At 38.1% G+C, this 23,894-nt stretch overlaps 1 protein-coding gene, 1 non-coding gene and 1 pseudogene across 2 annotated transcripts in view; 1 reads left to right on the top strand and 2 right to left on the bottom strand.

The window, feature by feature from the left end:
• Positions 1-23,568, top strand: part of KIAA0825 (KIAA0825 ortholog) — a 565,493-nt gene extending 541,925 nt beyond the window's left edge. The window contains exon 21 of the mRNA XM_066273833.1: positions 20,569-23,568. Coding sequence (XP_066129930.1) covers positions 20,569-20,686 — 118 coding nt within the window. The 3' untranslated portion in view covers positions 20,687-23,568. The remainder of the gene's footprint in view (positions 1-20,568) is intronic.
• Positions 4,472-4,600, bottom strand: LOC136336718 (U6atac minor spliceosomal RNA). Its single transcript, XR_010731544.1, has one exon. It is a non-coding gene; the product is annotated as a U6atac minor spliceosomal RNA (small nuclear RNA).
• Positions 4,916-5,453, bottom strand: LOC136334041 (large ribosomal subunit protein eL33 pseudogene; annotated as a pseudogene).
• Positions 23,569-23,894: the final 326 nt, after the last annotated feature.

Genomic DNA, 23,894 nt, shown 5'->3' with positions numbered 1-23,894 from the left:
AAACAAGCAACTAAACTAATTTATTATGGCAAGTAATTATATTGAATAGTCTAGAATATATTTAATAGTCTAGAATAATATATTGTATTATTTCTATGTATTTTAAACATATATTTTATATATAGTTATATATATTCTATTTATTTTTATATATTATATTTTAGATATATCATATATAATCTTGGGTTCCAGGGTTTCTAAGCTATATACCATATCAACAGTGATACATTTTTGTAAAATAAACCTTACTTTCTGGATATTAGAGTATTAAATTAGATAAAATAATTGATGGGTACTTGGAATAACTCACTTTGATTAGTTTTTTTAAAAGCCTATGTTGTATAACTTCCCCAGGCAAAGATGTGACTGCCATTTATAGTATTCTATAAAAATTGAAGGTCCTTTGTATTTCATAGAAACCTTTATAATAATTTTTTTAATCTGTCTTTTTTAAAAATCTGTCTTTAAATATGAAGATAAGCAGTACATATCAATGATATTTCTGTTTTGGGCCCTTTTTGTGGATATATTTCCTTAATGCTTTTGTATTTTCTATTGAATTCTCCTTAAACTAGCATACATTAATTAGCTTGAGAAAATAACTACATTAAGTTAGAAATAAATTTATAAAGCTCTCTTTGCTCACTTATCAAAGTGAGATTTTTGCTAGCCATTCATTCCCAAATGCCCTACTGAAACAGTATAAAGCCTTGTAACTCCCATGCAGGACACCTATTATTTAACTAGTGTAGAGATTCAGTATAAAGTTCACAGAAAAGCAAAACTTTTAAGGTGTTAAAATTGCAGTCTACAAGGCAATTTCAAGTTTATTTTAGAGATGGTAAAGCTAAGCAATAAATAAAGTATCTAGATTACATGAAAAAAAATAATGTTGATTTCTCCATTTTCACTAACTGTATGCTACATGAGATGGACTAGACTGTATACATTTCTTAAAACTTAGCTTTTAAAACATTAGGTAAAAGTGGTTGTGGACTGGCATAATTTGGAGAACATATCAGAAAGAGGGTAGGTAAGTAAGCTATTGTAAAGACTTGTTTCCAAAGGAAGAGACTAACTCTCTAATCCTGTGGTTTATGTGGATGAAAAAGGTATAGCTATTAAAAAATAGTGCCATTTATATTCAAGGTGATTACATTCAAAGCTGGTTTTCTGGTTTATAGTAGCTTTCTCACAACTATGTATGAATCACAATACCCATGAAGTTATCCTCAAATGTAGGGTATCCTTTTATCTGTTGCCTCGCTAAATTTGTCTTTTGGGACTAAGTGCTATTCAGCATCACCTTCCTACAGAAATATCTTTAAAGAAGACATCAAATTTTATAGTTTCCAATTTTACCATAAAATTTAATTATGACTTTACTACTCAAAAAAAAATCAGGATGCTTTTTTAAATTAATGTTGCTACACTTCTAGTTAGTCAAGACATGATTTATTCTCTACAGCTAACCTCAGATTACTTCATAAGGAAGGCCCTGCATGACTGAGTGTGGGGGAATGTATATGAATGATGAATATAATTGGAGTGGGAGTGAAAGTGACCAAAAACTGTATTTAGCCTGGGACAAAAATGAAGTTTAAAGATACTGAGTTACAGTTTGAGAGACAGATGAATTACGGGTGGAGAGACAACAGCTAACTATGTGGAAATAAATGTGAGGCTTACCCATGGGAGAAGAGAAGTTGGTCTAGGACTGAATCCTGAGGAAAGTCCACTTTTATAGGACGACAGGGAGAAGAGAGCAGAGACATCCTTCCCCCTCCTCCTGTAAAGTCAGTCTGTACTGTTGTACAGAGGAGGAGAGAAGGACAAAAGGGTTTGTTTGAAGATAATAAAATCCAGTATGATTTCATTTTTCACTCCTCAGCTACCAACTGGTAGGACTATTTGAAATCATTAATTTGGCCAGATGGTTAATGTTGCTTAACTGTACAATTTACTAATAAATAATTATAAAGCATTTTTTAAATATAAAGTACTACATAAAAGTTTAATAATGACATTAAATCAAGATGCTTATTGCCTGACCAGGCGGTGACACAGTGGATAGAGCATCTGACTGGGATGTGGAAGGACCCAGGTTCAAACCCCAAGGTCGCCAGCTTGAGCGCGGGCTCATCTAGTTTGAGCAAAAGCTCAGCAGCTTGGACCCGAGGTCGCTGGCTCCAGCAAGGGGTTACTCAGTCTGCTGAAGACCTGTGGTCAGGGCACATATGAGAAAGCAATCAATGAACAACTAAGGTGTCGCAACAAAAAACTGATGATTGATGCTTCTCATCTCTCTCCGCTCCTGTCTGTCTGTCCCAATCTATCCCTCTCTCTGACTCTCTCTCTGTCTGTAAAAAAAAAAATCAAGATGCTTATTTCAAGTTACATTTTTATATCCAAGTGTTTTATTGATGTTTCAGGAGAAATGTCAATAATATGATCAAATGCCATCAGTATAAATGTATTTGAAAAACACAACAAAGGGATTGTAGCAAAACAAAAATAGTCTTGGCCATTCTAGGCTGAACAGAGTGAACAAATATTAAATGAAAGAAAGAAAAGTGAAAACAACAACATGACCATAGAAATGTATAACTGAACACTGAGTAAAACTACCATAATAATTAGTAACTTCATTTTACCCATATATTTATAAGAAAAAAAATTTTTATTAATGAGAGGCGGGGAAGTGGGAAGGCAGAGAGACAGACTCCCGCATATGCCTCATCTGGGATCCACCTGGCAAGCCCCTTAACAGGGCGATGCTCTGCCCATCTGGGGCAGCAGCTCTGTTGTTCAGCAACTGAGCTCTTTCATTGCCTGAGGTGAGACCATGAGCCACCCTCGGCACCTGGGGCCAACTTGCTTGAAGTATTCAAGCAATGGCTGCAGGAGGGGAAGAGAGAGAGAGAGAGCAAGAAAGAAGGGGAGAGAGAGGGGTGGAGAAGCTTATGGTTGCTTCTCCTGTGTGCCCTGACTGGGAATTGAACCTGGGACTTTCACATGCCAGTTGACACTCTACCACTAAGCCAACTAGCCAAAGCAAGAAAGAAAATTTATCAGAACATGTGTAGGGCACAGCAGGAGAAGGAATATCAAGGCAGGGGCTCGAGAGAAGCCTGTTGATACAAGTAGAGTCTCATAAAATAATTGGAAACATTTTATGAATTCATTGCTTACCTACTATTTTTACAATAATGCATTAGATATATACTATTAGCATCCTCTATTCTGCATATGGAAAACTGAGGCACAGAGAGGTTAAGAAACTTGCCTCACATAGTATAATATCACATAGTTAGTAAAAGGCACTCAGGATTCAGAGATAGACAGTATGGCTACAGTTTTTGCTGGAAGGGATCTGGGAAAGGTTTTATTTCTCTGATAAATGGAACAAGTGCGGGTCATGTTCCCTTTCCTTCATTTTCCTGCCTCTAAACAAGGGCATGATGCTGAAGTCACAACCACCACCTTGGAACCATGAGGTAAAGGACAAGAGAGTCACAGAGGCATCAGCCCTGCTATTTAAACCAAGCCGCCCATTTGGATTTCTTTTTATGTGAGAAAAACAATTCCCTATTGGTTTAATCTCCCACAGTGAGGATTCTGCTACTTGTAACTTTAACCAATATGCAAATTAATCATGATAATTTATGACTCATTGAGTGTTTACTGTGAACTACACACTATTTTATGTTTCAGGTGTACGGTCATCTCATCCTGATGACAAGTCTATGCAGCAGGCAATGTTATTATTCATATTTTATTGATAAGGAAACTGAGGTGTAGTATCTGGCTTGCCTGTAGCCACACAGTTTAAAGGGATTCAAATCCAACACCTGGCTTCCAAACCTCCACTCTTCAGCAAAAAGTATTCTAAGCAGTGTAATATTAAAACCATTTCAATTAAAAATCACAAACTGGATAGGAATGCTTCAATGTTATTTTGGAATTCTAGAGCTCTTGTTTCTCAGCAGTGATGCTATATTAACATTTTGGGAAGACAACTCTTTATTGTTTGGAACTGTTGCATATGAGAGATGTTTATACCTCCTCTGTTTCCAGGTCCCAGGAGCACTCTCCAGACAGTGTTAACCACAAATGCTTCCCATACTTCCCCACGGAAGGCAGTGTCTCCCATTACGACATTGTAGTAGAGCATTCTGTAAACATTCTCTGTAAAAGTCCAAACAGTAAATGTCTTAGGCTTTGTGAGGACAGTCAAACTCAATGGGTCTTAGCCACAGCTACTGAATTCTGACACTACAGAGTGAGATCAGTCATAGGCAATGCAGAAACAAATGAGTATGGCTGTGCTCCTAGCAAACAAATCGGATGCCGTTTTATAGCTGAAAAACCTGAGGCACAGCGAAGCTAACAAACTTGCCTGAGGTCATTCAACCAAAAGGTAGAGTGACTCCAGAGCCTATGCTCTTATTCAGGACACTTTTGAGCGTAGAGACTTTTGATGTTTTTCTCTTAGTAGAAGTAGGTGGCAATGCCTTAACTGTATGTGTGTTGTTAGGCCTGAGAGCCTCTTCCATCCTTGTCAAGGGGAGTGCTCACCTTCTCCCCTTTCATACAACTCTCTCTTAGTAGAAGATATAGTAAATGCCTCACAGAACTTCTCACATTCCAGATTGTGGCCTTTTCCTGTCTAGTGTTGATTGCTCTTGCTTGAAGTCGGGTCCGATCCCACACTACCAAGACATGACTTATGCTTAACCACCCTCCAAGCGTGGCTCTGCTAGTTGGCTCTGACATATATGATAGTATCCTTAAAGCACCCCGCAAATAAAACATTCTGTCAAACTGGTTGTGAGAACAGTTAGTCATTAATAGGTGACTGTTTTTGTTTTATCAAATCCATTTTATTTATTTGCCTTTCAATAAATTTAAATCCTTATGGGTATAGCATTAAACGGATTCTGTGTCCAGTGCCCTTAGCAGGAAGGTTGCTTCAGAATTTAGCATGAATCATCCACTGTTTCCATGAACAAGCATTATCTTTCCCCAGATTACGTTTTGTTCAGTTTGCCACCAGGAGTCACTGTGTTGTTCTTTGCTTTGTACACAGAAGCACATCTCTTGCCTAGGTAGAATTCAGTTTCATTTTGAGAATAAACAACTTCAATTTTTTTTTTTTTTTATTCATTTTAGAGAGGAGAGAGAAAGGGAGAGACAGAGACAGAGAGGGAGAGAGAGACAGAGAGAGAAGGTAGGGAGGAGCTGGAAGCATCAACTCCCATATGTGCCTTGACCAGGCAAGCCCAGGGTTTTGAACCAGCGACCTCAGCATTTCCAGGTCAACGCTTTATCCACTGCGCCACCACAGGTCAGGCAACAACTTCAATTTTAAGAAGAGCTGTATGCTCCCTTTGGTTCCAGAGACCCTGCTTATAACCAGCAAAAATGGCCTTGGACCACAGCTTTCTAGACATAGTTGTTATTATAGAAGTCCTATTTCCAGTGGCCTCCACAAGCTCAAAGATGTGGCAGAAAAAGCAATTGGTAAACATTTTTATTTTGTACCTCTCCAGGTCTTATTCATTTTAATTTGTCTGAAGTGAGAAGCAGGGAGGCAGTGGTGAATATTTTTATTTTGTACCTCTCCAGGTCTTATTTATTTTTTAATTTTTCTGAAGTGAGAAGCAGGGAGGCAGTGAGACAAACTCCTGCATGCGCCCGACAGGGATCCACCCGGCATGCCCACTAGGGGGCGATGCTCTGCCCATCTGGGGCGTTGCTCCAGTTGCAGTGGAGCCCTTCTAGCACCTGAGGCAGAGGCCATGGAGCCACCCTCAGCATCAGGGTCAACTTTGTTCCAGTGGAGCTTGGCTGCAGGAGGGGTAGAGAGAGATAGAGAGGAAGGAGGGGGGAAGGGTGGAGAAGAAGATGGGTGCTTCTACTGTGTGCGCTGGCCAGAAATTGAACCCGGAGTTCCACACGCCAAGCTGATGCTCTACCACTGAGCCAGCTGGGCAGGATCCAAGTCTCATTTTAGAAAGCCCAAATCCACCACTGCTTATTGAGGTGAGCAGAAATAAAAAGCTGAGAGCCATGGTCTGGTACATGTAAAAGCCGTATAATATTATCTAATATTCATAGATATACAGACCTCTGCTCCAGAGCTAAATGTGTATGTAAATCCAGGAAGACCCACCAAGGCTGAGAACATTCATGCCAATCTGAATAGTGTGTGATTGCTATTTCTCATTTAGAGTATCTCAGTCAAAGTTTTAGGATCTCCTGTTTTGTCTGGATAGGAAAAGGAATCCCCTAGTCAAGGATAGGCCAAGTCCCCACATCTACCCACACAGGAGCCATGCAGATGACACACATTCCAGAAGATAAAGATTGTGGTGCAGATGAGTGGGGTCTCACAAGACTTGGCTGTTCATCAGTGTCTAAGAGACAACATATTCACTACCACCAGCACGAGGGGGGCTCAGGCTGCAGTTATTTGTCCAGAGTAGGCAGATGGGGAATTCAGCAATAGTGAAAGAGAACAGGGTACCACAGTCAGAGAAAACAAAACTATAATGACTTCATAAAGTTGATTTAGGCAGATAGATCCTGACCAGGTGGTGGCGCAGTAGATAGAGCGTCAGACTGGGAAGCAGAGGACCCAGGTTTGAGACCCTGAGGTCGCTGGCTTCCTTGCTGACTCATCAGGGTTGAGTACAGCTCACCAGCTTAAGCTGGCTTGACCAAGGGGTCACAGGCTCTGCTATAGCCCCCGGTCAAGGCACATATGAGAAAGCAATCAATGAACAACTAAGGTGCCGCATCAAAGAAGTGATGCTTCTCATCTCTGTTCCGGTCTGTCCCTCTCTCTGTATCTCTCTCTGTAAAAAAAAAATTTTTTTTAAATGTTGATTTAGGCAAAACTAGATTATGCTGTTTCTGATCTTTCCTGGTTTCTGTAAGGACATGCTTCCATAAGGACATACAGATTTTATAGATAGAGAGGAAACCAGGCATAGAAATTTTAAACAGATTTCCTAGTCAATTGTGTTTTACAAATTATTTTCTCTTCCAATAGTTTTTTTTATATAATTGTTTTTTAACTGTGTTAACAGATTCTAAAACTATAATGGAATTAGAGATAAACTTCTCTTAAGAACTTAGAGATGTAAAAAAATAACACTTGTGATAATCATACATTTCAAATCTCTAATGATTCTAATCACTAAAAGTAAAATATTAGGGGAAATATAGTTCTAATGTGTAGTTTTTCCTATCTTTGTCATAATTTCTTATTTGCTTATGAAATGATTTTTTTTCTTACTAAGCAGAGAGCAAATTTAAGAATGTTGTGGTAGATAGGTAACTTTGCCTAATGTCATTCATTACTAACAGCTCAATTATACTATGAATTGCCTGTAATTGTCACAAAGCTTTAAACACTTTATCACAGATTCTATTATGCATACAATTCATTTAAATTAATTAATTATACAGATTTTTGAGTGAAACAGTTTGTGTTTTTAATTTTCACATATAGAGACAATGATTAAAATATTTATGTGCATATTACATATTTTGTTGATATCAGAAAATAATTCATTTACTTTTATTAGTACTTTTACATGGGAGAAAAAGGGCAAATCCAATTTTGCATGTCTAAATTTAAGATATATGAATTTTTTTAAAGCATTTTTTTTATTTATTTATTCATTTTAGAGAAGAGAGGGAGAGAGAGAGAGAGAGGAGAGACAGAGAGAGAGAAGGGGGGAAGGAGCTGGAAGCATCAACTCCCATATGTGCCTTGACCAGGCAAGCCCAGGGTTTCGAACCGGCGACCTCAGCATTTCCAGGTTGACACTTTATCCACTGCGCCACCACAGGTCAGGCCAAGATATATGAATTTTAACCTGACCTGTGGTGGCGCAGTGGATAAAAGCGTGGACCTGGAACACTGAGGTTGCTGATTCAAAACCCTGGGCTTGCCTGGTCAAGGCACATATGGGAGTTGATGCTTCCTGGCACTTCCCCCCCTTCTCTCTCTCCTCTTTCTAAAATGAATAAATAAAATCTAGAAAAGGAAAGAAACCAGAAGCCAAACTTAAAAAAAAAAAAAAGAGTATATGAGTTTTATAAAGTTCTTTTTAAAAACACTTAGCCTAATTTGTGCAACATTTTTTCAGGAAATGAAATATTTAAATTATTGTTTAACAGTAATTAATGATGCTTGCAAAATGTTTGTAAAACTATGGTTAGTATTTCATTTACAAGCTCAGATTCTAGAGTCTGACTCCCATATTTCAATAAAAAGATACTTGGGCAAGTGACATTAACATTCTGTGCTTCAGTTTACTCCTCTGTAGATGACAATAACATTTTGTCGTAAGGACTTAAAGAGTGATACATCAAGTGTTTTAAAAAATGCCTAACACATAGTGCTATATAAGTATTTTTCATTATTTATTTTCCTGCTTGGAAGGAGTTCAATTTTATATGCAAATTAATAATGTCCAAGTTCACACATACAAAATTGGTAGGGAAAATTCTTTAAAATTCCATTAAAGCAGTATTAGGTAACCTTGTGGGTTAAATTTTAAATCTCAGAATATGGTTTTAGGAGTACTACCCCCTTGTAACATGGTGTTGAACAGTATAGTGGTAAAAAATCTCTACCCTTCAAGTTACTAAAACCGATATGACCAATAACTTAACTCTGACCAAATGGGAACATATGGAGAAACTGAGATGACCAGAAATAGCAGTTTCTGGATCCAGCCAAGGTTGGTGCTAGGAGATAAGGAGAATCCCACACAATGAAGAAGAAATGTAAATTAAACCCAGGAATGGTCTCTCAGATAATCCTCCCTTTCTCTCCACTCTTTCCCTTTTCCTTCACTTTTATAAATCTCACCTCCCAGGGCTGGCCAGCTCATACTGAACCTACCCCTTCAACAAGGAAACCTGTGGGGGAACAGGGATCCTAACAAGAGTTTTCTATGGAAATGCAATGCCCATGCCAAAGTGCTATGCCCAAAGTAGAATAATCCCTCTCCCCCACCCCCAAACTTGATATGATTTCCTCATGCATAACAGGCTATTGATTACCTAGAGTTCTAAATACAATTAAACAGGGGCTTATGGAACACATTCATTGAAGGGCTGCTTGTTTGTTGCTAGAAGTCCTGTCCCCTTCATGATTCCATATACAGAAAACCCTGAAGACTCTACCAAAAAGACATTAGAAACAATAAACAAATACAGTTGCAGGATACAAAATCAGTGTCTAAAAATCCATTGCATCTTTGTGTATTAACAATGAAATATCAGAAAAGAAATGAAGAAAAGAATATCATTTCAATTGCAACATAAAAAATGAAATACACCCCTGGCCGGATAGATGAGTTGGTTAGAGCATCATCCCAATAGGCCAAAGCTGTCCAGGCTGCATTCAGGAATCAACAGTGAATGCATAAATAAGTGGAACAATAAATCGATGTCTATTTTTTCTTGCTCTCCCTCTCCCTCCCTCTCTTCCTTCCTCTCTCTCTAAAGTAAATAAATAACTTTTAAAAACCGAAAAAGCAGCCTGGCCAGGTGGTGGTATAGTGGATAGAGCATCAGCCTGGAACACTAAGGACCCAAGTTTGAAACCCCAAGGTCGGTCACCCCCTGAGCGTAGGCTCATCTGGCTTGAGTGCAGGCTCACCAGCTTGATGGCAGTGTCACCAGCTTGAGCATGAGATCATAGACATGACCCCATGGTCACTGGCTTGAGCCCAAAGGTCTCTGGTTTAAGCCCAAGGTCACTGGCTTGAGCAAGGGGTCACTGGCTTGGCTGGAGAAACTGCGCTGCTCCCTCACCCCCCAACTGCCGGTCAAGGCACATATTAGAAAATAGTCAATGAACAACTAATGTACGCCAACTATGAGATCATACTTTTCATCTCTCTCTCTTTCTGTCTGTCTATCCCTGTCTGTTCCTCTCTCTCACTATATATGAATAAATAAAGGAAATCAAGGATGTATACACTGAAAACTACAAGGCATTACTGAAAGAAATTGAAGAAGACATAGGGAAATGGAAAGACATTCCATGCTCATCAATTGGAACAATCAATATAGTTAATTATCATATTATCTAAAATAATATACAGATTTAATGCAATCCCCATCAAAATTACAATAGTATTTTTCAGATAAAATAAAAATCCTCAAATGTGTATATGGAACCATAAAAGACCCCTGAGAAAAAGGAACAGAGGTACCATACACCCTGACTTCAAATTATACTACAAAGCTACAGTAATGAAAACAGTGTGGTGTTGACAGAAAAACAGACACACAAACCACTGTTAACAGAATTGAAAGCCTAGAAATAAAACCACATGTATATATGCAACTCATTTTAGATAGAGGAGCCAAAAACGTACAATGGGGAAAGGAAAGCCTCATCAATAAATTGTCTTGGGAAAACTGAAAAGTGGCATGCAAAACGATAAAGCTAGACTACTATTTGACATCATATACAAAATACTTTAAATAATTAAATCAAAATAGATCAAAAACTTAAATATGAGATCTGAAATAATAAAATACATAGAAAAAAACAAAGATACTATATATATGGGACTTGGTCTCAGAGAAGCTTTTGTGAACTTGACCCAAAAAGCAAAGGAAATAAAAAACAAAAATAAATGGGACTACATAAAAGTGAAAACCTTCTGTACAGCAAAAGAAACCATCAACAAAACAAAAGTCAACCAACCAAATGGAGGAAGATACTTACAAGTGATACTTCTGATAAGGGACACATAGATATTCAGAATATATAAAGAACTCATATAATTCAACAATAACAAAAAGCAATCTTATTAACAAATGGGCAGAGGACTTCAACAGACATACAAATGGCCATCAGATATATGAAAAGATTCTCAACTTCACTAGCTTTACAGGAAATGAAAAACAAAACCACAATGAGATACCATCTCACACCTGTTACAATGGCTATTATTAATAGTATAAGAAATAACGGACAAAGAGAAAATGGCAATGGAGTAGGCAGACGTTACAATTCCCATGTCCTAGAACCAAAGTGGATTACAATTTAACTTAGGAACAATCATCTTGAAAATCCAACTTTGGATTAAAGGAACCAAGCATCACTGAAGAAACCACACTGAGACTGGTAGGAAGGGCGGAGACAAGAAAAGGGTGCCCCACTCCCAGGAGGAAGCAGCAGCTCAGACGATCTCTCACAGTGGGCTGGGTTGCCCAGAGAGTTGTGGGTCCTTAGCCCCAGGACCTAGAGCCCCAGAAACTAGAGGAGGTGTACAGAGAGTATTTAACTGAAAGAAGAGCCAGGTTACTGTTTGCGAGAGGGAGACAGAACTCTCTGTCTTAATGGGACCGTGCAGAAAACCTCGTTCACAGCCACTTCCCCGGTGCTCCAGGAGAAGAGAGTGCCAAGATGACTAGAGTTGTGAGAAGAAAGTGTAGTCACAGAGGCACAGGGAGAGACTGTGGGGGACAGCCACCCTAACCCCTGTATTGGGTCACTCCCCAAACCTGAGGTGGCCATTTTTCCTGGGAGAACCAATGCCAGCAAAGGGAAGCAATTACCCCATCCACCTGAGGCTCTCCTACTCCAGTCAGTGTAAAGAGTCACTTAGAAGCAGGGGGTGCATCAGGGACATAGGTTTTGAATACTGAGGTCTGGGCTACACTGCCCCCCCACATTGTTGAGTACTCTCTGAAGGGGGGGGCCTGGATGAGGCAATAGCCATGGAGCTTGGCGTTGCAGCTTGCAGGGTGGCAGTGGGGCAGAGCCTGATGAGGTGGCCTGTGCAGCGGTGGCAATGGCGGTGGGAGGCATTGGAGGATGGAGCCTGGCAAGGTGGCGATTGGGAGCAGAGCCCAGTGAGGCACCCCACATGCCCACACGCCTGGTGGTGCTGGTGCCTGAGTGCCCAAGGATGCAACGGTGGTGGGGGCTGGTGGAAAGACCGCACCTCAGGCATAGAGAGGCAACACACACTGGCCAAGATTAGATAAAAGCCAGCCTAGGAGTGAAGCCGATATTCATAACAGCATCTGGATCCAGCAGAGGCAGCCACAAATTCTGGTTCGCTGTAGCTCAAAGAAGGTTGCTAAGGGCCAGTCATAAGCAGTGACCCCACTACTCTGCACCAGGTTCTGGCCAGGGAGTTCCAGGGCTGGCACATTCAGCGGCCAGATATGGAGACCATCAGCTCAGGACCTAACAACCCTAGTTAGTGTGGTATCTTAAGAAAGAGCTCCTCACACCTGACCCAGCTAAAATATAGAAAACGCTGACACAAATAGCAAAAAGAGCAGTAGCAGCAGACAAGTAGCCCACAACTGATTACAAACAATAGCTTAGGCCAAACCAAGAAAATCTAGAAATAACACAACTGAAAGCTAGAGGCAGACAACATCAACCCTATACTCAGCTAACTACACAAACAACACGTCCAAAGGAGCAGTCTATACACAGACAAAATGGGAAGACAGAGAAATGCAATCCAAATGAATCAACAAGAGAAATCCCCAGAAAAAAGAACTGAATGAAATGGAAATAACCAAGATACCAGATACAGAGTTAAAATAATGATTGTTAGGATGCTCAAAGATCGTAGAGCAACAATGGATGAATATAATGAGCACCTAAATAAAGAAAAGGCTAGCATCAAAGGACATTGAAATCATAAAAAAGAACCAGTCAGAAATGACAAGTACAATATCAGAAATGAAGACTGCACTAGAAAGGATCAACAGAAGGCTGGATGAAGCAGAGGATCGAATCAGTGATTTAGAGGACAAAATAAACAAAAACACAGAAGCACAGCAAAAAGAAAAGAGGATCAAAAAGCCTGAGGAAACTCTAATAGAGCTCTGTGACAAAATGAGCAGAAACAACATCCATATTATAGGAGTTCCTGAAGGAGAAGAGAAAGAACAAGGCATAAAGAACCTGATTGAAAAAATCATAGCTGAAAACTTCCCTAAATTGATGAAGAAAAATGTCACACAAGTTCAAGATGTACCAAGAATCCCATTAAAGAGGAACCCAAAGAGACCTACACTAAGACACATCATAATTAAAATACCAAAGTTAAGAGATAAAGAAAAAATACTAAAAGCTGCAAGAGAAAAGCAATCAATCACCTACAAAGGAGCCCCCATAAGGATGACATCTGACTTCTCAACAGAAACACTTGAGGCCAGAAGGTATTGGCAAGAAATATTCAAAGTAATGCAAAACAAGAGCCTACAACCAAGACTTCTTTATCCAGCAAAGCTATCATTTAAAATTGAAGAAGAAATAAAAAGATTTTCAGAGGAAAAAAAAACTGAAGGAATTCATTACAACCAAACCAATGCTGCAAGAAATGTTAAGGGGCCTGTTGTGAACAGAACAAAGGGGGAAAAAATCTAGAAATAAAGGAATGTAGATTCAAAGAATAAAATGGCAATAAACAACAACATATCAATAATAACTTTAAATGTAAATGGATTAAATGCTCCAATCAAAAGACATAGGATAGCTGTGTGGATAAGAAAACAGGACCCATACATATGCTGTCTATAAGAGACACACCTCAAAACAAAAGATACACATAGACTAAAAGTGAAGGGATAGAAAAACATATTTTATGCAAACAGAAATTTTAAAAGAGCTGGTGTAACAATACTTTATCTGACAAAATAGACTATAAAACAAAGGGTATAGTAAGGGATAAAGAAAGTCACTACATAATGATAAAGGGAGTGATCCAACAGGAAGATATAACCATTATAAATATCTATGTGCCTAATATAGGAGCACCAAAATATATAAAGCAGACTTTGATGGGCATAAAGAGCAAGATCAACAGCAATACTATAATAGTAGGGGATTTCAAAACCACAAAACCTCAATGGATAGATCCTCAAGAAAGAAAATTAACAAAGAAACAACAGCCTTAAAGGACACACTACATCAACTGAATTTGATATCTTCAGAACCTTTCACCCTAAAGCAGCAGAATATACATTCTTTCCAGTGCTCATGGTACATTTTCCAAGTAGCCCACATGTTAGGACACAAAACAAGTCTCAATAAATTTAAGAAGACTGAAATCATATCAAGCATCTTCTCTGATCACAATGACATGAAACTAGAAATCAACTACAATAGAAAATTTGAAAAACATTCAAACACTTGGAAACAAAATAGCATGTTATTAAATAAATAAAAAACAGATCACAATGAGATCAAGGAAGAAATAAAAAATTTTCTTGAAACAAATGAAAATGAACATAAAACAACTCAAAATTTATGGGACACAGCAAAAGCTGTCCTGAGAGGGAAGTTCATAGCATTACAGGCATACCTTAAGAAGCAAGCAAAAGCTCAAATAAACAACTTAACCCTGCATCTAAAAGAACTAGAAAAAGAACAGCAAGTTAAGCCCAGAGGAAGTAGAAGGAAGAAAATAATAAAGATTAGAGTGGAACTAAATGACATAGAGGTTAAAAAAACAATACAGAAGATCAATGAAATCAAAAGCTGGTTCTTTGAAAAAGTAAACAAGATTGATGAACTTTTAACCAGACTCACCAAGAAAACCAGAGAGAGGATTCAAATAAATTAAATTAGAAATGAAAGTGGAGAATAACAACTGACATAGCAGAAATAGAAAGGGTTGTGCCTGACCAGGCGGTGGCGCAGTGGATGGAGCGTCGGACTGGGATGTGGAAGGACCCAGGTTCAAGACCCCGAGGTCACCAGCTTGAGCGCGGGCTCATCTGGCTTGAGCAAAGAGCTCACCAGCTTGGACCCAAGGTCGCTGGCTCCAGCAGGGGGTTACTCGGTCTGCTGAAGGCCCGCGGTCAAGGCACATGTGAGAACGCAATCAATGAACAACTAAGAAGTCGCAACGCGCAATGAGAAACTGATGATTGATGCTTCTCATCTCTCTCCGTTCCTGTCTGTCTGTCCCTGTCTATCTCTGCCTCTGTAAAAAAAAAAAAAAAAAAAAAAAAGAAAGGTTGTAAGAAAATACTATAAAGAACTGTATGCCAAAAAATCAGACAATCTAGGTGAAATGGACAAATTCCTTGAAACATATAATCTTTCAAAAATCAATCTGCAAAAATTAGTAAACCTAAACAGACCAATTACAACAAATAAGACTGAAACAGTTATCAAAAAACTCCTAACAAACAAAAGCCCTGGGCCAGATATCTTCACAGGCAAATTCTACCAAATATTCAAAGAAAAACTAACTTCTATCCTTTACAAGCTATTTCAAAAAATTCAAGAGGAGGGAAGACTTCCAAGCTCCTTTGATGACGCAAGCATAATCCTCATTCCAAAACCAGGCAAAGACACTACAAAGAAGGAAAACTAAAGGTCAATATCCCTGATGAATTTAGATGCTAAAATTCTCAACAACGTATTAGCAAACTGAATCCAGCAATACATGAAAAAAATCATACATCATGATCATGTGGGATTTATTCTGGGGAGGCAAGGCTCATACAGTATTCACAAATCAATCAATGTGATTTATCATATAAACAAAAGGAAGGAGAATTATCACATGATTATATCAATAGATGCAGAAAAAGCATTTGATAAAATGCAGCACCCATTTATGATCAAAACTCTCAGCAAAGTGAGAATACAGGGAACATACCTCAACATGATAAAGGCCATCTATGACAAACCCACAGTCAACATCATAATCAATGGGCAAAAATTAAATGCAATCCCCTTGAGATCAGGAACAAGGCAGAGGTGCCCTTTTTCACCACTCTTATTCAACATAGTTCTGGAAGTCCTAGCCACAGCAATCAGATAAGAAAAAGAAAAAGGCATCCAAACTGGATAAGAAAAAGTAAAACTATCATTATTTGCTGATGATATGATACTGTACATAGAGAACCCTAAAGTCTCAGTAAAAAAACTACTGGACCTGATACATGAATTCAGCAAGGTGGCAGAATATAAAATTAATATTCAGAAATCAAAGGCATTTTTATACGCCAACAATGAACTGTCTGAAAGAGAAATTAAGAAAACAATTTCCTTTACTATTGCAACAACAACAAAAAAGTACTTAGGAATAAATTTAACCAAGGAGGTTAAAGCCTTGTACTCAGAAAATTATAAAACATTGATAAAAGATATCAAAGAAGATACAAACAAGTGGAAGCATATACCGTGTTCATTGATAGGAAGAACAAACATCATTAAAATGTCTATATTACCCAAAGCAATTTATAAATTCAATGCAATTCCTATTAAAATACCAATGACATACTTCAAAGATATAGAACAATTATTCCAAACATTTATATGGAACCAAAAAAGAACACAAATAGCCTCAGCAATCTTGAAAAAAAAAGAATAAAGTGGGTGGTATCACACTTCCTGATATCGAGTTATACTACAAGGCCATTGTACTCAAAACAGCTTGGTACTGGCATATAGATCAATGGAACAGAACAGAGAACCCAGAAATAAACCCACACCTTTATGGCCAATTGATATTTGACAAAGGAGGTAAGAGCATACAATGGAGTAAAGACAATCTCTTTAACAAATGGTGTTGGGAAAATTGGACCCTACCTGCAAAAAAATGAAACTAAACCACCAACTTATACTATTTACAAAAATAAACTCAAATTGGATAAAAGACTTAAATGTAAATCATGAAACCATAATCATCTTGGAAGAAAACATAGGCAATAAGCTCTCCAACATCTCTTGCAACAATATATTTGCTAATTTATCTCCACGGCAAGTGAAATAAAACACAGGATGAACAAATGGGAGTATATCAAACTAAAAAGCTTTTGCACAGCTAAAGACAATATGAAAAAAATTAAAAGACAAACCATACAAAGGGAGAGCATATTTGACAATACTTCTGATAAAGGGTTAATAACCAAAATTCATAAAGAACTTGTAAAATTCAACACTAGGAAGATAATCCAATCAAAAATGGGAAAAGAAATGAATAGACACTTATCTGAAGAGGACATACAGATGGCCAATAGGCACAGGAAAAAATTTTCAGCTTCACTAATCATTAGAGAAATGCAAATTAAAACCACAATAAGATACCACCACACGCCAGTCAGAATTGTGCTCACTAACAAAACAACACAAAAGTGCTGGCGAGACCCTGGCCGGTTGGCTCAGCGGTAGAGCGTCGGCCTAGCGTGCGGAGGACCCGGGTTCGATTCCCGGCCAGGGCACACAGGAGAAGCGCCCATTTGCTTCTCCACCCCTCCGCCGCGCTTTCTTCTCTGTCTCTCTCTTCCCCTCCCGCAGCCAAGGCTCCATTGGAGCAAAGATGGCCCGGGCGCTGGGGATGGCTCTGTGGCCTCTACCTCAGGCGCTAGAGTGGCTCTGGTCGCAACATGGCGACGCCCAGGATGGGCAGAGCATCGCCCCCTGCTGGGCAGAGCGTCGCCCCCGGTGGGCGTGCCGGGTGGATCCCGGTCGGGCGCATGCGGGAGTCTGTCTGACTGTCTCTCCCCGTTTCCAGCTTCAGAAAAATGAAGAAAAAAAAAAAAAAAAAAGGGCTGGCGAGGATGTGGAGAAAAGGGAACCCACCTGCACTGCTGATGGGAATGCAGACTGGTGCAGCCACTGTGGAAAACAGTATGAAGATTCCTTAAAAAATTAAAAATGGAATTGCCCTTTGACCCAGCCATCCCACTTTTAGGAATATATCCTGTGAATACCAAATCACTGATTCGAAAGAAGAAATGCACCCCCCCATGTTTACTGCAGCATTGTTTACAATAGCCAAGATCTGGAAACAGTCCAAGTGTCCATCAGTGGATTAAAAAGCTGTGGTACATATACACAGTGGAATACTACGCGGCTGTGAAAAAGAAGGAAATCTTACCTTTCATAACAACATGGTTGGATCTAGAAACTATTATGCTAAGTAAAACAAACCAGGCAAAGAAAGAAAAATATCATATAACCACACTCATTTGAGAAATCTAATGAACACTGTGAACTGAGGAGTGGAATAGAGGCAGAGGTGGGATCAAAGGGACCAGAGAGAAAGTAGACAGAGGAAAAGGGGATGAGAGGATGGGATCAGAGAAGGGAAAGTGATTAGTGAAGTTATATATATCACTCTGTTATAGAGAGCAGGAAAGCAGAACCTGGAAGGAAGGGGGAAAGGGATTGGGGAGGGGGCAAGGGGGACATTGAGGGGAACACGGGTGTGGGAAGGACAGATATATTCAGTTAGACACTAATCTGTATAAACAATAAATTAAAATCAATAAAAAAAATTTTTAAATAGAACAACCCTGGCCAGTTGGCTCAGTGGTAGAGCATTGGCCTGACTTGTGGATGTCCCTGGTTCAATTCCCAGTCAGGGCACACAGGAGAAGTGTCCATCTACTTTTCATCCCCTTCTCCTCTCTCTGTCTCTCTGTCTCTGTCTCTGTCTCTCTCTCTCTCTCTCTCTTTCCCTCCTGCAGCCATGGCTTGATTGGAGCAAGTTGACCCTGGGTGCTGAGGATGGCTCCCCTTTGCCTCAGGCACTAAGAGGAGTTCAGTTGCTGAGCAATGAAGCAACGCCCCAGATGGGCAGAGCATCTCCCCTTAGTGGGCTTGCTGGTTGGATTCTGGTCAGGGTGTATACAGCAGTCTGTCTCTATTTTCCCTCTTCTCACTGAATGAAAAAAAAGAAATAACAAGTGTTAGGATATGGAGAAAAAGAACCCTTATATACTGCTCATAGTAATGTCAACTTTACAGCCACTGTGGAAAACAATATGAAATTTCCTCAGAAAATGAAGATAGCTGCAATATGACCCAGCAATCCCTCTTCTGGGTATCTATCTGAAAATTTTTAAAACATTATTTGTAAAGATATATGTACCTCTGTGTTTGTTGCCACATTATTCAAGGTAGGCAAGGCATGGAAACAGTAGTGTCCTTCAATGGATAACTAGATAAAGAAAATGAGTTACATATATATAATTCAATACTACTCAGCCATAAAAAAGAACGAAAAAGCCCCATTTGTGACAACATGGATGGATCTTGAGAGTATTATGCTAAGTGAAATAAGTCATGTGGAAAAAGATAAGAACCATATGATTTCACTCATATGTGGGATATAAAGCAGAAAACAACAGACAGACAAATTCATAGACAGAAAATTATGAAGGTTCCCAGAGAGAAGGAGGAGTGGGGAGAGATAAAGAGAGTAAAGGGAGTCAAATACATTGTGGCAAATGGTGACAAGACTATGGATGGTGAGTGCACAATGCAATCAATATACAGATGATGTATTATAGAACAGTGCATTCGACAGTTATTAACCATGCCTGACCTGTCGTGGCACAGTGCATCAAGTGACCATCTGGAACACTGAGGTCACCGGTTGGAAGGTTGGAAACCCTGGGCTCACCTGGTCAATGCACATATGGGAGTTGATGCTTCCTGCTCCCCCCTTCAATTTCTTTCTCTCTTCTCTTCCCTCTAAAATGAATAAATAAAATCTTTACAAGTAAAGTGAGTTATTAACCAATGTCACCCCAATATATTTAATAAAAAAAAAGAAATCCTGTTATTTTGAAGACCTTATAGCAGAAGGTCTCTTAGGATGTATCAATATTGGCTTTATAATCCTTTTGTGCCAGTATATCATGGTAATGGCTTATGTAGAAATAAGAGGAAAAGAAAAAGGAAATATATATATGCAGATGATTCCTTGTTGGAGTGCTGGGTTAAGTATGCCCTGACCAGTCCTGGGAAGGTGGCATATATGAGAGAGGATGGAGGGGAAGAAAGGATTAACCATGTTGGGTTATTGTGATAGTATTTACTTTGTAAGATTATATATATACTTAGTTCCATACTCCTACATTTTATCCTATTATTTCTTAATCACACAGAATTAGAAAATCTTTCATATTTTTCTTTCTTTTTTTTTTTTCCTTTTAGAAAATGCTTTGTGAAACCTTGCTAATAGTTTGCTATTTTTTTTAGGTGATTTAACTTGATTACTTCAAATTTGATCTTAGTTCTAGGAATAGATTGACTTGCTTTTAAGGTATATTCAATTTAGCTTACGGTATATTGTTGCTGCTGAAGTCTTCCTGATAAACCTCTTTGCAACTTAAATCCACTGATAGGTTGATCAGTGATGGAAAAATACTATGAAAAATTTGTGTATATTAATTTCTAATTCTAGATTTTATTTATATGCATGTATATCCTGGTAAACCATATATATATATGGTTTAAAATATATATATTTTAATTTAGAAATACAGAAACCTCATTTAAAACAATACTTTAAAATTTTACCCTGGAGTAGAACTGGTTTGACTATTTCCATCTCCCTTTCTCCTGGCTCACTTGCAGAAGCAATGCCAATTGAATTGTGTTACCCAAGAGGTAGTTAGTAAAGGGATAAACAAGGAGAAACAGATGCCTCAATAAACCAGGGGATACACATATTCAAGTCTTGAATAACTGAGTGTTGACTGTAGTTTGAAAGTTACAAAAATATTAAGATGTGATTTTTCTTTTAGGTGGGAAATGAAGAAGGATGAAAGACTAGGAGAGGAAGAAAAAGCAATGTTGGAACATTTAAAACGAATTTGCAACATCCAGAACCCTTCTGCCTCAGATAACACAGAGGAAGAGTAATCTGCAGAAAACAGCAACAGCTATATTTTAGGAAATAATCACATATAATGGAGTAGGGTTTTTACTATAGTCCATAGGAACCTCAGCTGTACTGTGAAGCATGAAACCAATAATAAGTAATCTCTGAACTGAAAAGAAATACAGCACATAAAGGATAAAGTACTATATGTTCTTTATTTTAAAAATAATTTCACGTTTTTCTTTCCCCAATCTTTCTCTTTAGATGATATAACTGCTGCCATCTCGTGTTCCCTTTGAATTATTTTTCTTCCTCCAGTCTTGAAGTATCTATGACAACAGGCAAATATTTGGGAATCTTTCCCCTATGGATTTTTAAATACAACATTTGGATATTAAGTTGAATGAGTCATATGGCCTCCTAAGAGTCATCTGAAAATTTCAATCTCATTTCATAGCTACATCCCAAGTCCAGGTCTTACCAGCCTTCTCTCCTATAGCCTCTTCTTCATCCAATTTATCTTAATCATAGCCTCAAAAATCACTTTCCTGAAGTCTAGCATTATTTAGATCTCTGCATATAATAGTTTCTTAAACACAAGTTTCAATCATATGTTTTCAGATCCTATACCCAATGGCTCCATGTTTAGGCAACAGCCAGCCATCCTCTTGGCTCAAGCCACACACTTGCCATTTTTCCCAACCAGAAACCATTTTTCTTACAAAATTTATGTTCAAAACTGACTTCAGCAATCTACTTTACAGCTCATTATCTATCGTTTGTTACTTCTCTTAGTTTCATTCTGTTACACACACTAAGGAAATGAATGTGTTCTAACCTTCCTGTCAGTGCCTTGTTATAGATTATAAAAACTTTAAAGGCCTTACAGTATAACATGAAGTCTCCTTTTATAACAAAAAGCTCCCCAAATACCTGCTACAAAGTCATTCATCTAGTCGTCAATTAGTAAACACAGATGTTTGAATGCCATTGAAAAAAGACAATGAGGACATTTTGGCTAGTGAGCAATCTGCAGGACATCTGGGAGAAGCTTCACAGCATGAGCTATTTTAGACCATATGACACTGAATAGCATGGTTTCTGATGTTCTCAGATTGTCCACGTTCTCATGTTCTGTGATATTTATAAAATACATATAGGCCTCATGATACCAAAGGAAAGCTATTAAGTATGCTTCAAAGAGCAAAAACACTTGGCATGCATAGGAGGCCACCTTAGAAAATCTCTTGCATTATTTCTTTTCATAAAAACACGTAAATGACAGCTGCCTGACAGGTAATACATCTTATTTTTAAAGAATTTACTTTAATTGGTTAGTACAGGTGGGGCAAAAGTAGGTTTATAGGTGTTAGTATGGAAAATATATTAATAGGTAAAAATACAAGAATAAACTTTTGCATACTCACAACTATAAACCTACTTTTGCCCTACCCTGTATAATCATGAACCAAGTGTTTTATGACATGGTTGAAATAATTTCTAAAAACTTAATGTAGATCATTTAAAAAAATTATTAGAAACTTTTAGGAGAAATTAACTTTCCATCTAATCTTTCCTACAAGAAGTTCTATAACAACATAAAGCAACAGTTAACTTTCCTTCAGCTTAGTGATGGTCTATTTTTTAAATCTGCATAACTATGTTTTATTAGGATAGACACTAAAATAGAAAGGCAAAATAAAAATAAATAGATCAATAACCTAAATTAAATAATCTTATAAAGTTATAGGATTCCATATTTGGGTTCTTTTATCTTGGAAAATAACTAGAGATTATCTTTTAACACTATTATAAATTAAATCTATATTTTCTATACTAATTCTGGAAGTGATTTAGTTCTAGAAAAAAATCTTCTATGACTTCCTTTCTAAAGAAATATAGTAAAAGGAGAATGGGATGAGTTGGAAGGAAAGTAGAAAAGAAAGAGCTTACAGCTGAATTCTCTTCCATACTTGCTCAGCCATGGTGTAATAAAATTTATAACTAGAAATGCTAAGTGATAAGTCACTGATTTATCAGATAATTTTGACTTTATACTTAATATTTTCTTAAAGTATGATAAGAATTGATATTTCAAAATGGTTTCCTATCTCACAATTATTGGGCATTTTTTTTTTTTTAACAGAAATGAATACTTCATAACTCTCCATATGCTTACTACAAAAATATTATCTTTCTCACTGTTTTGTTAACTGTATTTTTGTAATTATAAAAAAGTATCTGTTTTACTATTGGTTTAGCAGTTACTATGTGGACACAGTATTAATTAATTTTACATTTTTACCATCTCTACCAAACACTGTTATAGAACTACCAAACAAGAAAAAAGAAAAACAAATCACCTGTTTTGTCTACTAATATGTTCTTACTTAAATGTACTATTATTTCAGTTCATTAATTGTGAGTCAAAGAGAACTTCAGGTCATGTGTAATTAGAATATCTTACTACAAAAAAACTAAGATTTTTTATGCTTTTCATCATACTTAAAATACTTCATAATAAACAAATATTAAAAAGCTGCATTCAGCCTTAAAAAGAAAAAATCCAGTCACATGCTACAACATAATGAACTTTGAGGACATTATGCTAAGTGAAAACTGTCATGAAAAAGAAAAATTGTGTATGATTCTACTTATTGAGGTATCTGATGTAGTCAAATTCAGAGAAACAAAGTAAAATGGGGGTTACTTGGGTCTAAAGTGAAGGAAAAAGTAGTTTAAAGGATATAGACTTTCATTTCTATGAAAAAGTTCTGGAGATTGTTTCACAACAATGTGAATATACTTAACACTACTGAACTATACACTTAAAAATGGTTAAGATTTTATGTTTTTACCACAACTAAAAAAGAAAAACTGCTGTGGATGAAATCCCCATAAATGAACATTCCTAACATGATGCCTGAAGGCTCTTAAATTTTAATAGGGAGGCCCTGGCCGGTTGGGTCAGTGGTAGAGTGTCGGCCCGGCATGCAGGAGTCCCGGGTTCGATTCCCGGCCAGGGCACACAGGAGAAGCGCCCATCTGCTTCTCCACCCCCCCCTCTCCTTCCTCTCTGTCTCTCTCTTCCCCTCCCGCAGCCAAGGCTCCATTGGATCAAAAGATGGCCCAGGCGCTGGGGATGGCTCCTTGGCCTCTGCCTCAGGCGCTAGAGTGGCTCTGTTCGCAACAGAGCAACTCCCCAGATGGGCAGAGCATCGCCCCTTGGTGGGCGTGCCAGGTAGATCC

Source organism: Saccopteryx bilineata, chromosome 4 (assembly GCF_036850765.1).
Source record: "Saccopteryx bilineata isolate mSacBil1 chromosome 4, mSacBil1_pri_phased_curated, whole genome shotgun sequence".
Classification (NCBI taxonomy): Eukaryota; Metazoa; Chordata; class Mammalia; order Chiroptera; family Emballonuridae; genus Saccopteryx; species Saccopteryx bilineata.
Note: the sequence above shows the minus strand (reverse complement) of the source record. Positions and strands in the feature narration are given on the sequence as shown.